Genomic DNA, 25,510 nt, shown 5'->3' on the forward strand with positions numbered 1-25,510 from the left:
CCCGTTAATTTAAAGAGGAACCCTTTGAATCAAATACATTTAGCTTTAGGAAAAATTCACTCTGTTGTCTTTCTTGTTATCATTTTGCTGGGACCCAGTGAAATTTTTTGAGGAATTTGCAGTGACCATTGTGAATGCCTTTAACAACTTCCAAGAGCCGAGAGCTCAGAGGACACATCACTAGCTGGGCTGTCTGGGGGAGGAGTCATCCCCTGGAGGGGAAGCTCTGGGTTGTCCAGCAGTTGGGCAACCTGGACTTCTCATCTGCCGCATGAAGACATTTTCCTAGCAAAATATCTAAGAGCAATTCAATGATGGAGGATAGATACATACCTCAAAGGTTCTTACTAGAACTAAACATTGCATTTTTTTTTAAGATTTTTATTGGGGAATTGGGGGAAGGGAAACAGACAAGTTGCTGTCCTTTTGTTCTTCAGTCTAGTTATGGAGGACGTTGTTTCAATGACCCAAGTTGGCACCATCATTGCGCTCTTCCCGGGCGATGCAGATTAGTCCCCGGCTTCTGGACGGCCGCTCACTGCGGCTGCTGGCCGCTCACGCTGGCTGCTGGCTACACATGGTAGTCCATGGCAAACCACCTGCCTGCGCGGCTGACTCATGGCAGCCCAGCTCCAGGTTGAGCTGTTGTTCACCATCTTAGCTGTAGAGGGCGCAGTGTCACTGGCCCTCATATGTGGGATCCGAACCAGGGCCCTCTGCATCCCAAGCCAGCTCTTTAACCATCGCGCCACTTGGCCGGCTCTAAATATTGCATTTTCAACTTATTAATACAGGTTGGCCTGTATTTGTTTGGTGTTTATACTTGTGTGTTCATTTGGAAATGACACTTTGCAATCCTGAACAGCAATTGTTTCCCTCCAAAGTGAGTGACCTCCGTTCTCAGAAGCAGGGTTCACCTTTCAGAGGAGAGAAGGAAGGCAAGAGCCGTGAATGAGGGAGACTGTGCCCTGGAATTTAGATATAAAAACTGGTTCAGATTACAAATCAGTGGATGGAATCACGGACATGAACCTTGAAACATGAAACCCACTGGCTTCTCTAAGGAGAAAAATACAAATTTTCCTTAAAATGGTCTGGCCAAGAGGAAAAGACAATCCCATTTGCAACATTCCTAATCTCTCTGGGTCACTATGGGCATTGATTTGAATAGCAAATACCTAAGCAGGTGAAATCTGCTCTTCTTTAATTAAATTAGGTTGACACAAATGAGCAGCTGAGGAGAATAGCCCAAATGAGGATTGTGGAATACGACTACAAACCTGAATTCGCATCTGCGATGGGAATAAACACTGCTCACCACACAGGTACACAATTTGGCATTGTCAACTATTAAAATTTTAATTCGCTCTTTACCTGGAAAACTCCAGGTTTGGCACTTGACAACATCCTGTTGGTCTAACTGTGAAACCCATAATCACTAGAACAGAAAAGGTTAAAGAAACATCTGCCCTCTTTACTCAGCACTCCCATCCCCCACTTCTGCACCCCCAGGTACCGGGTGGAGTATTTTGAATATATTGTTTCTTTTCACTGGAGTCCTCTTGCTTATGGGATGAGGGTGGAGGGGGCAGATGGCAGTTCAAACTACCTGAGGCAGTCCTGGGATGGAGGGAGGAGATGGCAAGGTAGGTGGGTCTAGGTCAAAGAAGGGGCAAGTGCTGTCTATATTGCAACCTGGGAATCCTAAAGAAAGAAAGACCATTTAGGGGCAAAGTCCTCCTGCAGGAAAAGAAACGAATTAAAGCTAACGCCCCACCCTTGCTTCTCTGTAGAGGAATTTTAAGGTATTTACTCACCCCTTCCAACATTTGGCCCAGACATAAGGAAAAGAAAAGAAAATGACACTCCCACTTTAATCCTATAGTGGTTCTTGGCTCAATATTTCCCCTTTGCTTCAAATGCATCATAGATCCAAGCAAAAGCTGAGAAGGGATAAGCATCTATTTGCGTGGCTGTCTGTGTTCCATTCTGATGGAGGCCTGGGAGGATTTTTTCCAGAAAGGTCTTTTCCTGATTAAACCTGTTGGAGTGTTTTGTGTCTAGGAATGATTGCCCAGGAGGTGCGAGAGATCCTGCCCAGAGCCGTAAGAGAGGTTGGCGATGTCACCTGTGAAAACGGAGAGACGTTGGAGAACTTCCTTATGGTCGACAAGGTAACCACTATCAGATACCTGCCACTAGAGCTATCACCCCTTCTGTGACATCACAATGTGCTAAAACAGCCAACCAGGAAACCAAGCTGTGGAGTAAGTTGGTGTCAGTTATCCCACACTGGTCAGAGGCACCAAAACCAAGTCCCATAAGGGGGAAAGAAACAGGAGTATGCACCAATATGCATTAGAGTTCAGCGGGTCTTGTTGCTGGAGGAAAACTGGCCTTGGGGAAGTCCTCTTAGCAGGAATGCACTTAGAACAAGGACCGAACATCATGAGAAATGGTGACTACAAGGTTGATTAGACTTTGTCTTGAAAAATGGAACTAAAACTAATGAAAGTATAACTTGCCTCACATGATACCGTTTAAGTTATCACTAAACCAATGTGCTCCTTAGAATAATTGAAGACAAGTGTTTTTTGTTTTTTTTTTTCCTTTGGCGCATAATTTTTCATATGTTTGGTTTTCACAACACAGTCATAAAGTATTTTTTAACAAATATACTCACAAGCCTCATCATTTTCCCCAAGGGCCTGTCTTAATTCTTTGATATTCAATTTATTTTCTTTATGGAGGAATGTTACCATCCTTTGGATGACCTCTTTTTTACTTGTTAAGGGGTCTAAGGCTGCCATTCCCTCACTTGCCGATGTGTGTTGCATGTGATTGGAGTAGTTCTCCGAGATCATGTCTGTTAATTCTGTGAAATCCTGCCTCTTTTGCAAGCTTTGCAGATTCACTCTGCTGCTGGTTTGCTTTACACTGCGTTATTACATTTGATGCTAGGATGGAAGACTGACATGGGGATTTTACAGTAGCTGGGAGAGATGTTTGAGTGGAGACGAATTTGTAATCTGCCAGCTCACTTCAAAGAATCAGCGGGGCGATCCTTATTAAAATGCAGGTTCTGATTCAATAAGAATGGGGTGAAATCTGAGGTCTTTCATTTCTAACCAGCCTCCAGGTGATATCACAGTTGCCACTTTGGCTGGTCAGCAAGCCATACTTGGAGTAGCAAGGTAGAGGGTGCATTTTCATATTAGACCCTTCTGCAGTCTTCTACCTACAAGCTCTTGGACAACAAATACTGAGATAGGGCCTGCTCAGCCCTGGGCTGGAAGGGCTGAGTGGCAGAAGTCCAGTTACTTCCTCCTACTCCCCAGGACCTCATCAATATAGAAGAAATTATTTGGTCTCTCCCTCAGACCTAGGCTATCATTTCACTTGAGAGGTAGATCATGAGAATTTATTTTTCATAATAAAGTACTGACTTTTTCCAGTGATGTACTTAAAACAACATATTTTCTATTTACTTAAAATACAGAATGTATTTCGAAGTATTTGTATAATAAAGTTACCCTCACTCTCTTGCATTTTTATACGCTTCCTGGGGTGAGAGAAAAGAGTGTAGGCACAGCCATCAGTCCCAGGATACAGCCTTGGGAGTGCGTCGCTAGGCTGCCAAGGTGGGGACTCGGGATTACTCATCTGGTGGCAGCTCTATCACTTCTGGCTGTGGCCCTCTCCTAGAACACTCAGGAAAGGGATTTTTGTTTTCTGTGTAGGTAATGTTTTCCCAGGGCCTCATGACTCTCACTTTTCAGCCAAATAATTAGTTCTCCCCCTGGCCCAGTATGTTCCCATTCCCTGTTGAGATAAATGCGGACAGTTGAGATTATTAACAACAAAAGTTCCAAGGGCCACTCACCACTTTTCCCAGGAGAGGCTACAGCCCAATTCTTTCCTAGGAAACAACACCAAGCACTGGGAAAGTAAGTGTGGCATTCCTATTTCAGAAAGCCAGGCTCCTTTGTCACCTGAAGAGCAAACCATGCCAAGGCAGCATTCAGTGTATAAATAAGTAAAACGGGCAGGCGGCCAGAGTGGAAAAGCTGTGATTCTCTTAGTAACAGGATCTCATAGTAATCTATGGAGACATCACTAAGGCCACAGTTGCTTACAGAATCCATAACACCAAGAACAGATGAATATCTTCACTCTGAAGCCTGCCTCTCTTCTTGGGCTCACTTCTGAGGATAGAATTCAACCAGCGGTTCCACCCTGTGGAATCTCTCTCTTCTACATTATGTGTAAGCACTTCACAGAATATCTTCTTTATTCTTTCTCATGAAGAACACAGGGAACACGGCTCTCATTGTGCCATGCTCTTTGTTTATTGTAAAATAAAGCAAGACGTGCAGAGGGCCTCTTCTTTCTTGGCCTCATACCCATTTGCTTGGACCGGCGTGGTGTCTTTGATTGCCACAGACATGGCTGCTGGCTTTCAGGAACTTAGCTAGGACTCCCTGGGCTTCATGTGCTGTGGTAACTGGTGGAGATCAGGTCAAAATACAGTCTCACCACTCTTAACTCCACTTCGCTTCCACCAAATGTCCCCCCACCCTTTTTTCATTGAAGCTAAAATGCAAACTAGAAATGCACACAAAAATGTTGACATGTGCTCCATGATTGCTATATCATTTTCACATGTGCTTTACAACTTCATGCCATAATAGGAAAAAGAATAGCTGGATCTTTCCAGACTGTCCGTGCAACCAACCAAAGTTGGAAATTGGTGACATCAGTCAACGTTGGCATAAATAGCCTTTCTTCCTCTTCTTACCAGGAGAGGTGACCTTGCAAGATAAACTTCTCTTGTAATTTGGAGTAATTTGCTTCTCATAAGTTCTTCATGGGTCATGACCCTCAGTGATGGCAGATGGAGTGAGAGGGCTCAGGGCTGATACTGGAGTAAAGGGGCCACAGGAGGTAGACACCATTGTCTAACCCTGCATGCGACCACTGGGGGCTTTCTGGCTTGTCCACCTATCTTCTTACCTGACAACTTTATTTATTTGTTTCTGTGATTATTTAGAAGCAAATGATTACATTTATTGAGCATTGTTATTAGGTGTAGCTGGTATAAGAAAAATGTATACAGTCAATGTAAGAACTGCCTTAAACAAATTTACAACTAAGTCTACATAAAGATGAAGTTCATCTTATGGGTAATTATTTATTGACTAATCTCTGTGTGTGTTTTGCTAAGACTGCATGTTACAAACCACCCTACTCTCACTTAGTATGTAGCCACTTTTTACTCATTGATTCTCTTTTTCCTTCCTCCATAATGAGGCAGGAATTGTCATTTGAGTCATGCAGAGATAAATAAAACTTGGTTCCTCTCTTCAAATAACTTACAGATAAAACAGGTACACAGTAATAAAGCTATAATGTGAGAGGCATTGTGGGATGCATAAATGAAGTACCACATCAGTTCAGAGGAAAGAGAAAGGATATCTGGAGACTAGGAAGGAGTTCATGCATGGAAAGGAAGCTGAGAGACAGAGAGACAAGTGAAAGAAGACACTGTCAGACCTTGGGAACCTCATGACCCATGAGGAACTTAGGACAAGGTGTGACTGAGGGAGGGAGGGCATCACAGGTGGCCTCTCAAGCCTTCCTTTTTTTCACCCACAGTATCCAATTAGACACCAAGTCCTATCGTTCTTACTTTGGTAATATCTTTTGCATATCATCTCCCCTCTTTATTCTTTCCATTTTCTCCCTATTATAATGTCCTAACTGACTTGCTAGCCACCGGTAGAATTATCTTCCTTAAAAACCAAACAAAACAAATCTCTGATTATACAATCTCCCTTTCCCACTTTTGGCTCGTCATTGGCTAACCTATTATAACCCTCCACAATCTAACTGGAATCTTCTCTTTCTAGGTCATTTCCTAACATTCACATCAGCCCCAAAACACCTTACAAAGAAGCTGAGAAGGGTCTCAATGCATTTGCCCACATGCACACACAGGCGCATCTTGTTGCTAGCCCCCCCCTCCTACCCCCCAGTTTTTTTTGTTTTTTTTTGTTCCTCACACTCACCAGGTTTGCTTCTGCCTCAGAGCTGTTCCATTGAGTGTTCTCTGCCCTGAAGAGACCCTCCCTTTAGATGATCTCATCATTTGGATCTCAGCATCAAGACCTTCCCTGACTACCTCATCTAAATAGTCTCCACATCACTTGGTTTCACTTTGTGAGATTCAGGGCAGCTGCAAGGGTGTATAATGTCTTGGTAGTAATTAGAAAAAGGTACCCCCTCTGGCTAGTGCAGAACCTGTCCACCCCCTCAGCTGGGCCTCAGTGCAGAAGACACACTGCAAACTTGTTCGCAGCAGCCTGGAGACTTTGATCCCTAACTGAAATTATCTTGTTTATTTGCCTCCTTGCTCTTTGCTAATCTCCCCCAATTAATTGTGTGAGAGCAAGAAATCTGTGTTTTGCAAAACTGTCTCTTCAGTACTTGAAGTGTGGCTTTAACTCTGGGGTTTAGAATACTGTAGGAAGTCAATGACTATTGGTTGAATTACCAAATTCTCCGATGCCTGGATTGATCCTGTTTCAAAACTTAAGCCTCTGAATACACATCTTCTGGAGTAGTTATCAAATTGTGTTTCATTCTCTCTCTGCTGCATGTCTCCTCCAGTAGACTGTGAGCTTCTGGGGGTCAGAGAACGTGCCTTGTCAATCCTCTGTTGTTTAGTACAGTATCTGACACATCATGAGTTTTCAATAAGAATGTATTTATGTTAATGCCTGAGATTTTGAATCTCAGTGAAAGGAAGAGAAGTGGTTCTATTAACATAAAGACGTCTGCAGGAGAAGCGGTTGTCTAGGAAAGAAGATGAGTTCAATTTTGAGTTTGAGAGGTCAGCTGAACAGTCAGATCGAAATGTCTAGAGGTGACAACTGGGAGTGTGGAACTTGAGAGAGCAGGTGGGGTCAAGGGGACGTGGAAGACGTGAATAAAGGTATCAATTAATAAAGGAAAGGTTATGGACACAGGTCACAGATTGGAAGCCTGTAGCCAAGCCTGGCTTATAGACTTTTCCCCCCCTTCATGGTGTTTTAAACATTTTCAAATTTGGTGCCCACCTTCAAAATTTAGGAGATCCTCAACATAAATTTCAGGTTTCTGATGCCCTGGAAATATCAGATCTGGTGACATGGTGCTGAGGGGTGGCTCACCCAGAGAGCTGGCTTCATGTGTCCTCACATCTCTGCTTCCTGTTACTTGCCTGGCCCTGTTGGCGTTCGAGATCATATAGAATAAGAAGCAAATAGGACTAAAAGCAGCTGAACACTTCCAGTGAGGGCTATAGAGGAAGGAGGGGACCTGTGAAGGGTGAGGGGATTGGGCAAAAGCAAGAGAATATGGAGCAAGCTCAGTGCCAAAGAGTCAAGTGAGCAAAGAGGATCAGCCAGGAAAGAAGGGGAGGTGGATGAGATGGGAGGGAAATGAACGTTACCAAAATATCATTGACTTTGATGATTGAAAAATCGCTGATAGTATACGGCACAGTGGTTAACAGTATGAATTGCAGCATCAGATAAAACTGCGTCCAAAACTTGGCTCAGCAAGTTTTGGAGATTCTAAGGTCACTTTTATAGCTATGCAAAACAAATTATTTTCTTCCTTACAATTAATTCTACAGTAAAAATAACTTCATTATGGTGAGTTAAAATTCTACCTTAATCACTTTGTCCCCCAGTGAAGAAGCTATTGTTTTTATAAGTGATTTTCGTTAATGCAAGTTTTCTTAGGACTCCAACTTTTAGGTCTAAAACATAGTAGAACCTAATAAATGGTTAGTTGTTAATAAATTTTTCCAGATGGCATTCAGAGAGGCCACTACTTCACGTGTCTCTGAAATGACTTTTTTAAATAGAGTGACATATTTTTTAGTTTTTGGTATAGAAAAGCTGAGTTATAAATAAATATATCTATATCTATGTCTATATCTATGTCTATGTCTCTATCTCTATCTCTATTTCTATCTCTATCTCTATCTCTATCTCTATCTATATTAGTTTAAGTTCAAATAGCCAGCCCAGGACCTAAATGGGGGCTTTTCAATGTCCTCCTTAGCAGTTGGTTTAAAAGTCCATTCTTTTCTCATCAAGAGAGGAAGGAGAACTCATTAATTGGCTGTGATAAGTTTACTGTCAGGGGTCAGCATTCCCTGTTGCACTTACTTGATTGATTTGACTCCAAGTTCATATGTTATTTCAACCAATCCTAGATGTTTTAACTACTGATCACCGTTTGTAGATCATCTTCTTCTCTCCTAGGACCTCCTTACACTGTAAGCAGAGAGAAATTTATCTTGTTTTTTGGTAAAAATTTTAGACAGAAGTAGGCCATTTATTGTTTTCTTGGCAAATTTCCTTTCGTAGTTATGTCTTCTTAAAAAGTTATTCCCCCCCCCACCCCCATGCTTTTAAAGAAGATGAATTAATTGAATGGATAGATGGAGAGACATGGCAAAAGAAATGGAGCAGTATGCTAACTGTGGAGTTTAGGTGGTGGGGATTTGGGCGTTTACAATTTTTTCAACTTTCCTACCTGCTTGCAAATTTTTGTAATAAAATGTTGGGAAAAGAAGTCATTGTTCCAGACACCTAACACTGCAATTTAAATATTGGGTGAGCAACTTGTCTCAGGTAAAAGACTCAAGACCTTCCATAGAAAATAGCACTTAAACAGAGGTAGCAAAAATTAAGCAAGGATTTCAAAGTAAACAAATAAAAGGCAACAATGAATGACATATTTTTAAACAGTTTTATAACTCTGTGCTCTTCCCACATAAGGCAGAGGTCAAAACACAACCAACGTCCAGGGAAATGAGCTCAAGCGTTTTCCTCATTGCAAGAGAAATATGCATGTGAGGCAAACCTCTCCCAGGGACCCGGTGGAAATTCACTTGAAGGTCTGAGCTTCCATACCGTCTCAGCAGCCTGCTTTTCTGGTTTGGTGATTCTGTTTTTTTAAAATCCATGTCAGGGCCTGGAGAACTATCCACAAAAAAATTCTTGGACAAAGATCTAAAGCCGACTTTATCCAAAGCCTAAACAATTGCCAGACACACCCATGGGCTAAAGACAATTTTTCTCCCTTTGGCAATCGTTTTTCATAATGCTCAATTACAGGCTACTTTATTCCCATGATCTGATTATAAAGCAGTCAGTCCATGCAACGTCAGATGTCACAAGGAGAGATTTTCAACACTGTGACTCTAACTGGGAAAGAAATAAGAGCCTATTTCAACTTCTCAAAGCTTTCTTTGCCATCAGGCTTCGTTACCCTTCTTATTCAACTGTGTTGATAGAGGACGAGTTGTAGTTCCCAGTGAGAGGAGAAATCACCTCCATTGCTTGACTGTTCCTCAGAATTGTGGGCTCGTTTATTGCCAGGCCTGCAAGGGACCCAGGGAGGAGCTTGCAAACTGTTCTGCGGAGTCCAAAGGTTTCCTCGGGGGTGAAGGGGACTGAAAGGACATTCATCACCTTCCTGAGCCAATCTCCTCCCAAAGGGGAAAGGACCCAACCAGAGTGGAAACCAGCCTGCTGGGTATAATCGAACCCACTATCCCATTGCAGTGAGGACATTAACCACTAGTGTTCCTTTGCTTAATTTACCTGCATTTCCACGGGCATTTTCTAACATGGAGAGGGAATTTGGACCGTAGTCTTTTTGTTTTCCTGAGGGAAACCTCAGATGAAAAAAAATCAACTTGAAGTTTGGCCACTCTCTTCAATCTCACTAGAAAGCAATTCCTCATAGCATGAGCTACCGTTGTAAGACTATTCATTCATTTGATCATATAATATGTACTGAGCTACTGCTCTGTGCTGGAGAATCGGCTGTGGACAAGATGTGGGGCCCTGTTGCTAGGTGTTTATAATATATGTACATATGGCACTAAGTGTAAGGAAGGTGGGAAGAGGGGGAAGACAGATGGTTAAGGTAAAGGGAGCAGCCTGTTTGAGTTCCAGAGACTAGAGAAAGCAGGATATGCTCAGCGAAGGTTCAGTGTGATGGGAGCGCAGAGTGTGAAGGGAGCTGTGGTGAAAAAAAAGCTTACGGAAGGGACCCACTCTAAGCTAGAACACAGCTCTGATTTCACAAATGCCTCTGTTGTTTACATGTGCACTTGTACTTGCCAAACTGCCCTATGTGTGTGTTCAAGAATATGCTCACCCTGTCCGTATATACCCCCACCCCGACGTTAGTCTTAAAACATGGGTGGGAGCTTCTTTTGTGATGTGAAGCAGTTACCACTTTCCCTCCTACGGTCTCTTGAGCAACTTTTGGTGGCAAGCTGGTTTAGCCATTTTTGTATCACCACTGTAAAACTGCATTTCAGCTGAACTAGTGGGTCTCATCGAAAATGGTTAAAAATAACTAGACAGAGTTGAGTAACTAAATTAGGTTCAATTACCAAATAGTTTTTAAGCAACAGTGGGCATCAGAGAGGGAAGCTTTCCAAAATGTCCAGGCTTATGTCCATCTCAGTCCTAACGAATACAAGCCTCTCCATGGGACCTGGATGTGTGTATTTAGAAAAAGTCCCTCAGGCATCTAGGTGCACATTTGTGGTTACAATAAACTCATAAAGACCATTCACTTGCAAACAGAAATAGTCTCAGAGACATAGAGGAAAAACTGATGATTGCTGTATGGGACGGGAGTAGGGATGCGGGAGAAGGGGAAGGGATTAGACAGCATAAATAGGTAACTGCAATATTGCCACAGGGATAGGAAAGACATTTTGGGGAATATAATTAATAATGTAACTATTTTGTAGGGTGTCAGATGGACACATGTCTTGTTAGGGAGACCACTTCATGGATGGGGTAGAAGCTTAATCACTGCACTGTACACCTGAAACTGATGTTGAATAATACTGTATGTCAACTATAACAGAATATATATATATATATATATATATATATATATATATATATATATATATAATCATGGAATGTGGAGTATAGTGTGGGAGTGGAGTCAATGGAATTGTAATAGATATATATGATATCAGAGGGCAGGTGGATTGGAGGAGGGGGTTGCTACTTTGTGAGGGATGAGAAGTATAACTATTGCATTGTTTTGTACACTTGAAACTAAAAAAAAGGTGAGACGTACTATAATGATAAAAAAAAAAGACTGTTCACTTGCATAGAAAAAGACATTTTCAGAAAATTCTAGGTTAATTTTTGAACATATTTATACTGGCTTTGCTATGATGATAGAGGACAGAAGTCAAAAGTATATTACTAAGAGTCAATCTCCATAACATGTCCTAGAAATTTATTTTTTAGTAATTTTCCATTGGATCAATGGAGTTGGGGCCTTAATTATAATTAGGAAGGTAGTGGTAAATTCCCTGTCCACCTTTATTTCATTTCCTCTTAAATAGGAAAACACACGAATTATCTTCTGGCCTATTGGATCTACTTGGGAGATGTATGGTACCAGCAAATTTGAGTTGGAGAAATTAGAGGTGGTTTTTCTTCAACCATTATTGACAAGTAACCAGACCATTGCAGCCATTGCCCTTCTAATGAGGCAGCTGTAAAAGTCCTGTGGGAGAGACATTGCAGAAAGAGCTTACTGTGGTTGACAGTGGAGTTGAGTATCATTCTCCACAGTCTGCTTTGATTGGGGCTAAATCACAAATTAGTATATCAAGCAAACACTAAAAAGAATCTAGTTGCCAAGAAAAATTAAAAAAAAAATATATATATATGCTAGTGCTAGTGAGGATGGAGAGAAGTGGGTAGATTCAGGAAATTTAAGATGTTGAACTGACAGCACTGTGTGACAGATTGCCTGCGGGGTAGTAAGGTGGGGGAAGGAATCAGAGATGATGGGTGGACATCAACACACTACATAATACAGTTAAATGCAGTTATAACTACAGTATAAGGCTTTCTATAATGTAAACATAGTGAATAATCATACAACATTTACTATGTTTAGAACCATAAAATGTTCTTATCTTCATGCTTTATTTTTATTAAAACAAGTTTAGAAGTAAAAGAAAATCTGTACCAGAATTAGAAATTTTGGAAGGCTTTTGTCAGGAGATTTTGTTTGTTTGTTTTCATTTTGTAATTTATTTATTTTAAAAACATTTTTGATGGAAAATTTCAAACATAAACAAAATTAGAGAGACTGGTGATGAAACCCGCATATATACTTCACTCAGATTCCAGTTATCAATTCATGTCCAATCTTATTTTATTTAAATAAAGCATCCTTCCTCACGACTGAATTATTGAGATAAATTGACATATAACACTGTAAGTTTAAGGTATACAGGATGATGATTTGATACATATACTATATATTGCAAAATGATTACTACAATAAGGTTAGTTAACACATTCATTACCTCACATAATTCCCTTTTTTTGTGTGTGGTGAGAACATTTAAAATGTACTGTGTTAGGGAAGAAAAATGTCCCCTCTGCCCTTATAGGTTCTTGTGCCTGATTTAAGAATTAAACTGATGTAAGACAGACTAACAGGAGAAAAAACCAAGTTTAATTTTGTACATATGGGGGTTCCACAAGAATATCAGGGCCCAGAGAGGATCAGGCACTTGAGGCATATTGTCATCCAAAGCTAAGGAGCAGGGGGTAGGAGTCCAGGATTTAAAAGGGGAGAAAGGTAATTCACACATAGACGAAAAAGCAAATGTTTGCTATGTCACGTGGAGACAATGAGACACAGAGAGGACTCTGAACAAGCAGGCCTCCTTGCTGAACGCCCCCTCCCCATGTCATCCAGTAGACCACACTTAGATCATATTCTTCATAGTTATGTCTGGTGCTAGCTCTTCTACCTGAAACAGGCCCCCTCTCTCAATTAGTTTAGGCAGTTAAGGGGGTGGTACAAAGCTCTTCCTGAGCCCTGTTTCTTAAAAATAATCAGCCTAAAATAATCCTCGTGCCAAAGAGATATATTTTGGGGTGGCAAAATTCTGCTCCCCTACCATTCTTTTAGCAATTATCAACTACAGAACACAGTATTGTTAACTGTAGTCACCATGCTATGCATTAGATCCTTAGAACTTATTCGTCTTAAACTCAGTTTGGGTGCATATATACGTATTTATAATAGTAATATCGCCTTGATGAATTGACACCTTTATCATTATATAATGACCTTGTTTATCTCTTGATACAGTTTTTGGCTTAAATTCCATTTTATCTGATATAAGTATAGATACTCCTGCTCTCTTTTGGTTTCCATTTGAATGGAATATCTTTTTCCAACCCTTCGACTTGAGCCTATGTGTGACCTTAGAGCTGATGTGAGTCTCTTGTTGGCAGCATACAGTTGGGTTTTGGTTTTTGTTTTGTTTTTAAATCCATTCAGCCACTCTATGACATTTGATTGGAAAATTTAATCCATTTTTATTTAAAGTGCTTGTCCATAGGTAAGGACTTATTAATACAATCTTATTGTTTTCTGGCTGTTTTGTATTTCCCTTTTTCCTTTCTTTCTCATTTGCTGTCTCTCTTTGTGAATTGACGTTTTCCTTTAGTGGTAAGCTTTGATTCCCTTCTCTTTATCTTTGTGTGTCACTACAGGTTTTTGCTTTGTGGTTACCATGAGGCTTATGTAAAATACATTATAGATATAACAGCCTATTTTTGTCTGATAACAACTTTGATCATGTACAAAAACTCTACCCTTTCACTCCCCCTTCAACATTTTGTTTTTGATGTTATAATTTACCTCTTATATGTGCACCACTAGCAAATTATTTGTAGCTATATTTATTTTAAATACTTTTGTCCTTTCACCCTTATGCTAGAGTTAAGTGATCTATAATACTATCATATTACAATATTAGAGCATTCTGAAATTGACTATGTATTTACTTACCTTTGCCAGTATGTTTTACAGCAGCGTGCATGTCTTTAAACTGCATGAACTGAACCTTAAATCTATGTTCAGCTTTTGAATCCTTTCTGAGTGGTTGTTTTACAGCGTTTGAAACTCTTAAAACTTTGGTTTGTATGATGAGACTCTCAAGGACACACATTCTTTTTTTTATTGTTAGTTTCAGGTGTACAGAACAATGCAGTAGTTATCCTTTTTACCCTTCACACAGAAACAACCCCCCTCCTCCATCTACTGCCCTCCCACCCCCGATATCATGCTTATCTATTACAATTCCATTGACTCCACTCCCACTCTCTACTCCATGTCCCGTGACTATCTGTATATATAATTATAGTTGACATATAATATTATTCAACATCAGCTTCAGGAATACAGTGCAGTGGTCAGGCCTCTACACTGACTATGAAGTGGTCTCCTCCACAAGACATGAGTCCATCTGGCCCCCCTAAAAAATATTTACAACATTATTGATTATATTCCCCAGACTGTCTTTTCTATCCCTGAGGCCATATTGTAGTTACCAATTTGTATTGTCTCATCCCTTCCCCTTCTCCTTCATCCCCACCCCCTCCCAACAAGCAACCCTCAGTTTTTCCTCTGTGTCTCTGAGACTATTTCTGTTTACATTTCTAATTTATTCAGTTTTTTAGATTCCACGTATAAGTGAGGTATTTGAAGGACACACACTCTTGAGTTTGATCCCCCAACCACAAAACAGTCTTTCTCTTTTGGTCTCTAGCTCATCACTTTACAATAGTGGACCAGCTACTATGAGCCCCAAAGGGTCCCATGACATTCTGAACTTGCAAACAGAAAGGCAAAGGAAGAAAGGTCATGGGATCAGAGTGTACATTGATACAAGCTTTCCAGGGTTTTTGTTATGGCTGAGATACAGGCACACATGTTCCTATGACAACTGAAGTATATGGCGGTGGAAGAGAAGGCTTGCACACTATGACTTTGGTTGGTTTCCCCTTTCTTGCTCTTTCTGACATGTCAGTGACTTTCTGAACAGGAAGAATTAAGTGTGCTGTTGTTTTAAATTTTGTTTGGAAGTTACACTGAAATATAAATTGTACATGATAACTCACTGGACATTAAAGCAGAAATTAACACCTCAAAAATTTTCCTCTCATTTACAGATGAAGACACTGAAGCTCAGAGATGTTGTTATGTCTTAGCTGGTATCTCACATGTAGTAAGCGGCAGAACTCAGTGAAAAGCCCAGGTCTTCATTCCTCCTTCCTTCTTCTGAGCAACTTGATACACATTTTACCAGGAAGAACTGGAGTCATTTCTTCTGAAGATTTAGTGATGCACACACAAATCAACATTCAGAAGCCTGCTCTGGCTTTCTTTTTTTGGGTTTTAAATACAGCATAATGGCCATTGAAAATCATTCTTCAGATTCCAGACTTGACAGTGTCCTTCAGCTCCATCTTCTCTCTTGGGTTACAAGGACATATTTCCATTTTATTGCAAATGGAACATAAGTGGGTTTACTACACAGCCAGCAGTTCAGCAAGACCACTTTAAGTTGCAAACCTTTCCAGATTTATTTCAAATGAACTTGAGGTTGTGTGTGTATATAACCATTTTCAATGGTGTGTTCCAACTGTCTTTGAATGGGCTATGGACAGTTCTCGGGTGGTCTCAAACTGTAAATTTATACACTCTGTATTATTTTCATTTTTAGGACCAGATCTTTATGGAAAATGTAGGTGCAGTGAAGCAGCTCTGCAAACTCACCAACAACCTTGAAGAAAGAATAGAAGAGTTAGAAATATGGAACAGAAAGCTGGCCAGGCTAAAGCGGCTCAGCAGCTGGAAGTCCTCAGCCAGTGAAGCCAGCTCAGTCAGGTATACCCATGGATTGCCATAAAAATTGGAGAAAGGAGCGGAGCCTTTCCATGACTAGATCCAGCAGCAACTATTACTTTCCTATGATTCAGTCCCTCTTTTTCTTTTAAAATGTTTTGAAACACAATTGCCCTATATGATGATTTTCATACTTTTTCTGTTGCAGCTTTAAAAATGAAACAAAACATCACACATCTGTTTAAGAGCAGTTGTTACAGAAATGCTGTATTTTAGCAAAAGGGCAGCTTCGCCTTTAACTAGGAGAGGTGGCCATTTCTAAATTTAGAAAACCATGTTTTGTCCTCAGGGGGAAAAGAAAACTTTTATTTTTTTTATTACTTAAGGAGGCAAATGCACATTTCCTAGGGTATAATTTTGAGATAAAGAGAAATGTAACATTTAATGCATTCATTTATGCTTACTAAGGTTCTTTTCCATAAAAGAAACTGTCAATTGCCTTGACATTTTCTTTTTTAAATTACCACTGTATTACAAAAAAAAAAAAGTCATATTGCTGTGTTAGTGACAACCTGGGCCTTTGTCATGTAACTCCTGGAGAGGTATTTAAATAGTAATTAATTCTTTCTTTTTCTTTTTAAAGCAAATTTAGCAGAACTGTTAGTAGGTCTTCTCCAAGAAGGACCATTCCCAAAAAACCCAACAAGGTAAATAAACTTACATTTAATGAACAGAGATGACATTTTCTATACAAAAAAGTCATTAGAGAAATTGATCAAGGTTTTTTTCTTCATGTCTTTGTTGATGGATTCCCTAATTTGCATTCTTATGTGCTCTAGGTATTTAAATACCATCCCTTTGATAGATATTAACTGGTTTATCAAAGAGAGTTTAGAGAAATGAGTGCAGAACATGTTGGTTTCACAAATATTCTGCCGGTTTTTATCTCTCGTGTCCACATCTGGTGACATTGACCAGCTTCCACCCTGCTCTGACCCTGGGTTGTCAAATCTGTGTGGACGCCTTGACCCCACCTAGTCCCTTATCTTTGACATTAGAAGATCCCAAAAGGATGTCAGTGAAACCTCAAATCCCTCTTTTCCCTTTGATATTTAGTTCTATATATGCAAATGGAGAATAGGTATTCCCTTGCTTGCAAAGGTTAAAATGTGATGACTTTATTAATGAACAGAGAACTTTCATCAAATAGGATAGCATTTACAGTAAAAAGTAAAGGTTAATCATTTATTAACTTAAAGGACACCCTGTCCATTGCAGAGACATGTCAGTTAGGGAGTAGCTATGATATTCCGTTTCTAGCTGCAATTCATAGATTGCTGTGAACGTCAGTGTGCTCCCTTTGACCCACCAGTGTCCCAAAGGTGGTCCTTCCCCCGAGGAAGATATGCATGACCTTAATCTATATCCTGTTAAGGCCTAACCTGATGTTAGAGCTATTGCCTTGGTTTACTCTCCACTCTTCATGCTATACTGCATTGAACTATTCTAAAAAGATTCAGAAAGCTGTTAATATTCTACGAAGAACTACTATAACGTTAGGCTGCTGACAAGTGTCTTGGTGTACCAATAAACATAAATGCATGAATAAATATATATGTAGAAGTGTTCTTGGGCAAGTTACTTAATTGCATTTGGGAAATAGAGATAATAATAGTATTACATCTTACAAAGACTGTTTGCAGAATTAAATGAGCTAAAGCCCTCAGCACAATGCCCAGCACATAGCAGGGTGACTCAATAAACACAAAGCATTAAAAATATTGTGTAGGCCGGCCGAGTGGCTCAGTTGGTTAAGAGCTCTCTCAGGAGTGTGAGTTCTGAGCAACAGGGTCACCGGTTCGATTCCCGGCCTGAGCTGAGCTGCTGCTGAGCTGCCAACAGGTGGCAGGATGGCTCAGCTAAAAAAAAAAGAAATATTGTGTAGGGAAGGTGCCCTTTGTACTAACCAATGGGGTGTAGGAGATGGTATCGACATCCACTGAAGCCCTGATAAATGCAGTTTGGTCATGTGCAACCTCTATAGTTCCCATCTTGTACCCAAAGAATCTCTTTATTTTGCAGCTACTCAGAATACTAACTAGATTGTACAGTCCCTGAGAGCCGGCTTCATGCCTGCCTTCCTCAAGCTGTGTCCCTGGGACTGGCAGATAGTAGTTACTCAAGAATCATTTGTCCAATGAATGCATGACTGGAGCGTTCAATCTGGAGCTATTCCTTGAAGGCTCATGATCTAAATTAAAAACATTCAGTGGTTCAGCATCTTGGGTGTGTGGGTGGGGTGGGGGGGTTGGGATGAGGACATAGAGTCAGGAAGTTATATGGGCATGAAAGAGCATGTGTTCAACTTGGAGAAGAAAAAATAAGACACAGACTATCCTATGCCTGTGAAGGTAGATAAAGGGGAGACGTGGCCCCTTCTAGAGAATTTCAGGGTAGCCAGGGGAGATCAGAAGAAAATACAAAGAGCAGTCATAGCTGGATGTGAGAAATATTGCAGAGGCTCAGAGTGCTGCAGGGAGTCTTATGGGAGCTGGGCCTTCAAGGAGGAGTAAGCTGGGCTAGATAGTAACAGGAGCTGTCGGAGAAGTTTCAGATGGAGTGGTACAAGCAAAGGTCTGGGAGCTGGCACTGCTTTTGATGAAGGAGTAGGTGGGAGTTGGTTGGCTGAAAATGTAGGTGAGGCTCAGTGTCTGTCTGGGTCACCAGGTTAAGGAGTTCATTTGGTAAGCCATGAGGACCTTTTGAATAATAACAATAATATCTAAGTTGTATAGTGTTTCATTTTTTTTACAGATGGAAAAAGGGAGGCAGCATAGCATTGTGGTTAAGAGCACAGATTCTGGAGCCAAATGTTTTTTGGTTCATATCCCAGCTGTGTGATCTTGGATGAAGAACTGTGCCTTCCTGGGCTTCATTTTCCCCCATCTCTAAAATGGGGATAGCAGTACCTGCCTCACAGGATCATGAGGATTATTGTGAGGGTTAAATAAATTAGTATATGTAAAGCACTCAGAAGAGTTTATGGCACATAATAAATGCTGTATAAGTGTTCACCGTTATTCATATTCAAGAAATTCAGAGACCCATTTTTTTAAAAGATTTTTATTGGGGAATTGGGGGGATGGGAACAGCGCTGGGGAATTGGGGAAGGGGAACAGACAAGTTGCTGCGTTTTTGTTCTTCAGTCTAGTTGTGGAGGACGTTGCTTCACTGGCCCAAGTTGGCACCATCATTGCGCTCTTCCCAGGCGAGGCAGATCAGTCGCTGGCTTCTGGATGGCCGCTCACTGCGGCTGCTGGCTGCTCACGCTGGCTGCTGGCTACACATGGTAGCCCATGGCAACCCACTGCCACAGGGGCTGCGGCCTATGCCATCGCCGTTGACTCACGGCAGCCCAGCTCCAGGTTGAGCTGTTGTTCAGCATCTTAGCTGTGGAGGGCAGTGTCACTGGCCCTCATATGTAGGATCCGAACCGGGGTCCTCTGGCGTCCCAAGCCAGTTCTTAACCATCGCGCCACTCGGCCGGCCCCAGAGACCCATTTTAAGCTGTTCCTTAACTACCACCATTCTCCATTACCCTCCCAATCAAAAGCACGATTCTGCCCTATACCCCCAGGAGGAAGCAAACATAATACTCCCTATTGGGAAAACTCATATTTAAAGAGCACCTTATTTAAGGGGACAGATAATCTCTCCTATCTGTTCAGCCAGACTTCCCAGCAATTGCGTGGCTGTCCCCCTCTTGGCCCACTCCTCATTGGCAAGTTTTTATGCCAATGTGTATCAGCCCTAAAGGTTTGTCTCATTCATTTCCTTATTTTCATATCCTCCATGGTGGTGTAGATAGCAATGCTCAATGAATGTTTGTTGAATAGAGAGAAGAATAAATAAGACACAGGCCCGTAACTGTCCTTCACAATAGGTGGCAGTATTGGGTACTGATGTGTAAGATTTAAGGAGTATTTTATGCCATAAAAATATTTTCCATGGTTTGTCATGATGCCTGAAATTCTTCCATGGAGATTTATTCCATCTTGAAGACCTTTTGATTTTCTTTCTTTTCGTTTTTTTTTTTAAGCTGAGCCATCCTCTCACCTGTTGGTAGCTCAGCGGCAGCTCAGCTCAGGCTGGGAATTGAACCAGTGACCCTGTTGCTCAGAGTTCACACTCTTGAGCGAGCTCTTAACCAACTGAGCCACTTGGCCGGCCCTATAAGACCTTTTGATTTTCAAAAGTATCCTATTAAAAAAGATGGACATCTGGGTCCTGACAGTATATCATCTGGTAGGTCGTGTTCTCTCATACACCTTCAAAAATAAGTGCTAAGTGAATGGTACAGACCATCATCCTGCAGGATGTCAGGGAAAAGAGAGATTACTGTAGCCTGGAAGTGTCAAGGAAAGGAAGCGACTTGAGGTGGGCTTTGAAAGAGCTTTGTTTTCAGGGAGGCAGAGAGGAAGAGGGAGATATAGGTCGAAGGGAGCACATCAGCCATCCCAAGGGAGCAGCAAAGATCCTTGCTGGGAGGGAGTCTTCAGGTGTCTTCAGCTGGTGTTGCCGATTTATCACTGCTCATTACTGAATCTTTTTATAGGTGTATTTTTCAGGAAAAAAACAGTCGTGTCCTAACTGGGTTTTCCAGACCTTGGTTATAACTCTCATTGCTGTGATGACATTTTGGTAAGACAAACTTCGATGTTATGCTATGTCCATCTCTTTTTTCTTCCCACCTTCCTTTTCTCAGTTATGAACCGAGGCCTCACCTTTTATTTGCTTTGAAGACAAGGAGTCCTTTAAACTGGTCACTGACCTTTTGATTCAGCTTAGAGGTGAGGAAGCCCTTTAAAAACTCATACTGTGAAGAAAATAAGCACAGCCTTTCTGCACTAAACTATGAGATGAAGCTTGATTTTGTTTTTCAATCAACTGATGTTTTTTAACAGCTCACTGTGCCTTTCACATGTGTGGTTGTATGCATGTGTGTGTATGTTTTTTTTAGTCTTGCAAACAACTTTCTCAAATTCTTTGTTCTCCTTCCTGTTTACTTGAGGGGGAAAGTGAGTAAGCAATTAGGTACAATCCACTCTCCCTTGGACAGTCATATTTATTAGGATTCTTCCAGATTCTTCAGTGGAGATTTCACACCAAAAGGACTGTGAGATTACCCCAAGAAGTACAATATAATGAAATTATAACCAAATTTACTAAGCAGTTAAAGCAAACAAATACAGGGAGGACAAAGTATTTGCTGGATGAGTACTGGGTCCCTTTTGACCTCCATCCCTCCTCTGCAGGGCGGTGGGGTCACTCCTTACTGGGAGGCAGGAGTCTTTTCAGGCCTCTGGTCTTCAGGCTGGTGCTGCCGCTGTGATGGCCTCTCAGCCTTTGAGCCCTGGTCATCTTTTTTTTTTTTAAATTAAATTTATTGGGGTGACATTGCTTGGGAAAATTATATAGGTTTCAAGTGTACCTTTCTATAATACATCATGATATATTTGACCCCGTTTGCCTTCTTCTACCACCCCCCATGAGTCCTGGTCATCTTGCCTCTGACCTTCAGGGCTTCTTGCCTGACTATTCACCTGGTGAGAAGGGTATTTCTCAATCCCTTGAAAAATGCTTTGTTGGTATGGGAAAGGACTGGCCTCTGGGCTTGTCTCAGGGGAGACAATCATTCTCAGAAGCGAAGTAAGGAAAGGTATCGGGGTGCTCTCCCTCTGCCTTCACTTAAGGCAACTTCCTAGCTATAGGAGACAGCGTGGGCCTCCCTGTCTCCTCTTCCCATTTTAACTTTTTAGTTGCTACTGCCCACTGTGGGAGGCATCCCCAAGTATTTGACACCAGCCACTACGCAGAATTCCCATTAGAAGCTACTCTCCTAAGTGAGCTTGTCTTCTTTTTTAAAAAAATTTTTCCCTCTCTCTCTTTTTTTTTTTTTTGTTTTATTCTTTTTTCTTTTTCTAAAATATTTATTTATTTATTTATTTTTATTGGGGAACAGTGTGTTTTTCCAGGACCCATCAGCTCCAGTTAAGTAGTTGTTTTAATCTAGTTGTGGAGGGCGCAGCTCTGTGGCCCATGTGGGGATCGAACTGGCAACCTTGGTGTTATGACCACTGTGCTCTAACTACTGAGCTAACCGGCCACCCCAGCTTGTCTTCTGCTAGGATTCCCAACTCAGGAGACTGTGACCATCTACCTTTGGCAGACACACTCAGCAATCCCCAGAGACAGAGTCCCATGAAAACCCAGTGGAAAGGTTATAGGAAGTCTAAATCTGATGTAAAGAGACTGCTTTTAAAATGTGCTTATCAGATGTTATGAATTCCAATATTGCCCACCAATAAGACCACAAATGGGAGGAATTAGGCTTATTATCCTGTTTCTGGCCTGTGAGCTACCTGAAAAGGGTGAAAACCAGAGTTTTCCCTGAAACAAAGAAGCAGATGGTATGTCATTCTACAATTTTTACAAGCTCTTGGACTGTGCATTGAAGCAGATGCCAGAGACAAATCAGAAAGAGTGTTTATGGATTAGTAACAGGGAGACAGAGAGTGGGGGTGTGGGAGAACAAAGTAGGGGAGACTGGACCACTGCAAGTAGTTGCCAGGGCAACACAACAAATTCTGTCGGATGGCACCTTTGTGGCTCAGCACCACTTTTCCCAGGCAGGGCTGTGCCTCCTGGGCAGTAATCAGCTATTGCAGAGAACACTCTAGGAATTCTTTTTTTATGAGTGGAATTCACACATGTGGCACATACTTTATGTGTATTGAATGATAGAAATTCACCACCTCTGATGGGGAACAAAATAATGAGGAATTGAGTCGGTAGAATCAGGTGTGAAGTCAAGCTGGTAGGAAGTCACATTAGCTCACCACATGTCATGCCCGGCACACAGTGGGGTTGTAAAGTCACCAGGCAGACTTTCTTGTGTGTCTCCTGAGACAGTTCTAAAGACTCCCCCAAGGAAGAGAATGCTAAGTGTTTGGATGTGTGAGCATTATTGGGAATAGTTTCCCAAAGCTCAGACCCTTTAAGGAAAGCTTCCATTTGTATCTATAAGCTCTGATCATCAGGAGGAAAAGCTATACTCATTATTTTGAAGCCATGTAGCGTGGAAACGGATGCTTTATTGCATTTCTTTCCTTCCTCGGTCCAATGGGGTGTACTGTACTCTGAAAAGACAGGCAGCTGGGAGATGTCAGCAGTGGCCAAAGGGTTTGGCATCCACGGCTGACTAAACCTGAGCCGCCTGTCATCTCCCAGCGCCACAGTGTGGACGCCCTCTGCTAGTGGGATGTGAACTTTGCTCTGCCTTTTTCCTGCAAGGACCAGAGGGTGGCCTCCAGTGATGTACACGCTTCCTCTTGTAATCTTCCACTAGCGACAGATGCTTCTGAGACAGCTTGCCAGGCCAGTGGGCTGCTCTGTGGAAAAATCCATCCGCATGGACTACCCCAGGAGCCTCTGAGCTCCAGGAGGAGGACAAGGGCTTTTTCTCACCAGGGCAGAGAAGCGGAACTGTGCTGGTTTCTATGGCAATTCTGCCAGCCATGGCCGCCCCTCCCCCCATCTGTGTGGCCTAGGAGAGTACATCTCTGGCCAGCTGGTTGTGTGAGATATATCTGGAATCCAATCTGCCACATAATGCTTTCTTCTTCTTCTTTCTTTTTTTTTTTTCTTAACAGTGCCTTGACGATAGTCTCCCTTTACATACTTAGCTTAAAAGATCAAAATCGTCGTACTCCAAATCTCCTTCCGAGGTGAGCATTCTAGTCTCGTTTACTTTGGGGGAGAAGGATCCTTGAAGGCCTCTTTCACAAATCGTTTTGTTCTCCTTTTTCCAGCAATATCACAAGCGCTCCAGCCTTGCCACCCACAGCCTCCTCCCTTTCAAGTAAGATCTTCACGTTCCTCATCCTCAAATCCAGCCTGTGTTGTATGTGAATTGTCGGCCAAAGAAGCGGCCTCTCAGGTTAACCTTGTCGCTTCTTTCCCCCCTGCCCCATGCCTTGCAGCACCTAATACATCTCTGGCAACCACACAGTCCTCCTTTGGAGTCCCAGAAATCACTTTCTGTGAGATCCTGCCATGTCAGGAGATGTATTGCTGCCCCATCTGGGGAATGAAGAGAGTCCTCTCAAGTCCTGTGCAAAGACAGTCCCAGGAGAAGGAGCCCCAGCAGAGGCCATGGGCAGGTAAAGGACGTTCAAAGACAAACAACTAGCGCTTTGAACCTGAGGTTTTTTTCCCCTTGTCAATATTTACTTGGATGGCCTGTTCATGGTTCCACTCTTCTATTTGGGGTGGCAAGATCTTTAAAAAAACACAAATAGACAAACTTGCAATTATTTATAATACAGTCATGTGCCCCATAACAACGATTTGATTCAGCAACGGACCACAGATACCACAGCGGTCCCATAAGATTACAAGGGAGCTGAAACATTCCTATTGCCTGTCGTAGCCATCCTAACATCTTAGACCAACGCCTTACTCACGTCTGTGGTGATGCTGGTGTAAACAAACCTATTTTGCTGCCAGTTGTATAAAAGTATAGCGCATACAATTATGCACAGTACAAAATACTTGATAATAAGTGACTATGTTACAGGTTTATATACTTGCTATACTATACTTTTTTATCATTGTTTTAGAGTACTCTTTCTACGTATAAAAAAAGGTTTGCTGTAAAACAGTATGTTCTGTTATGCCAGCAGAGCCTCATATTTACTGCTTCATTTATACAGTCATGTTTACTGCATCTCTTGATGGCATCATTTTGCCTTGTGCTTGATTTAATCTCATGTTGTTTTGTACAGTAACATGCTCTACAGGTTTGTAGCCTAGGAGCAATAGGCTCTACCATATAGCCTAGGCGTGTGGTAGGCTATGCCATGTAGGTTTGTGTAAGTGCACTCTGTGATGTTCCCACAATGATAAAATTGCCTCAAGATACATTCATATCACTGTTGTTAAGTGGTGCGTGACTATTGAATTCCCTACCCAGGGATGAAATTTTGGTTGATTCAAGTGAAAGGGTTTCATTTCTCTGTTGCCAACAAAGATAGTAATAGTTGCACAACTGAAGTAATTACATGTGGATAGGTAAATTTTTTTATTTACTTAGTATTTAAAAATGATGTAGTATCTGGGCTCTCTGCCCAAACCAGGGAGGGCAAATGTAAAAGGCTTTAGAAACTCTAAGGAGTTCAAGGTGAGCTTTAAGTCAGTGAAAAACACAAGATTGGCATTGCACTTTCAAAATATCTTCCTCCTAGACACACACACACACACACACACACACACACACACACAGATGCTTTTTAAGTATCAGAATTTTCACGTTAAAAATATGGAAACTTAAAAAAAAAGGTGGAAACTTGATCAAGGGTTAAAAGTATAATTACCTCTGTAAGAACAAATATAATACATCCAAATGTATGCTAATTTATTATTGTTTTTTAGAAATCTTCTATAAACACACATATTAAGTGTCTAAATAATAATAATGATGCAAATAATAGCAATAAATATGTATTAGTATGGTTTAATCAGATGCGATGATAACAAGTGACATTGGTCAGGTCTAATTTAAAAACAGCTGAGGAAATGCAGACATAACATGCACCTAGAACAGCGGTTCTCAATCTTCCTAATGTCGCGACCCCTTAATATAGTTCCTCATGTTGTGGTGACCCCCAACCATAAAATTATTTTC

General features: G+C 41.4%; 1 protein-coding gene across 1 annotated transcript in view; it reads left to right on the forward strand.

Moving 5' to 3' along the window:
* Positions 1 to 25,510, forward strand: part of MYRFL (myelin regulatory factor like) — a gene marked incomplete at its 5' end in the record, with an annotated part of 131,359 nt that overhangs the window by 74,419 nt on the left and 31,430 nt on the right. The window contains 8 exons of the mRNA XM_019640517.1: positions 1,217 to 1,325; positions 2,065 to 2,174; positions 15,644 to 15,807; positions 16,409 to 16,472; positions 20,381 to 20,466; positions 23,478 to 23,552; positions 23,637 to 23,686; positions 23,808 to 23,987. Of these exons, the coding sequence (XP_019496062.1) occupies positions 1,217 to 1,325; positions 2,065 to 2,174; positions 15,644 to 15,807; positions 16,409 to 16,472; positions 20,381 to 20,466; positions 23,478 to 23,552; positions 23,637 to 23,686; positions 23,808 to 23,987 (838 nt within the window). The remainder of the gene's footprint in view (positions 1 to 1,216; positions 1,326 to 2,064; positions 2,175 to 15,643; positions 15,808 to 16,408; positions 16,473 to 20,380; positions 20,467 to 23,477; positions 23,553 to 23,636; positions 23,687 to 23,807; positions 23,988 to 25,510) is intronic.

The sequence above is a fragment of the Hipposideros armiger genome, unplaced genomic scaffold (assembly GCF_001890085.2).
Source record: "Hipposideros armiger isolate ML-2016 unplaced genomic scaffold, ASM189008v1 scaffold_51, whole genome shotgun sequence".
Classification (NCBI taxonomy): Eukaryota; Metazoa; Chordata; class Mammalia; order Chiroptera; family Hipposideridae; genus Hipposideros; species Hipposideros armiger.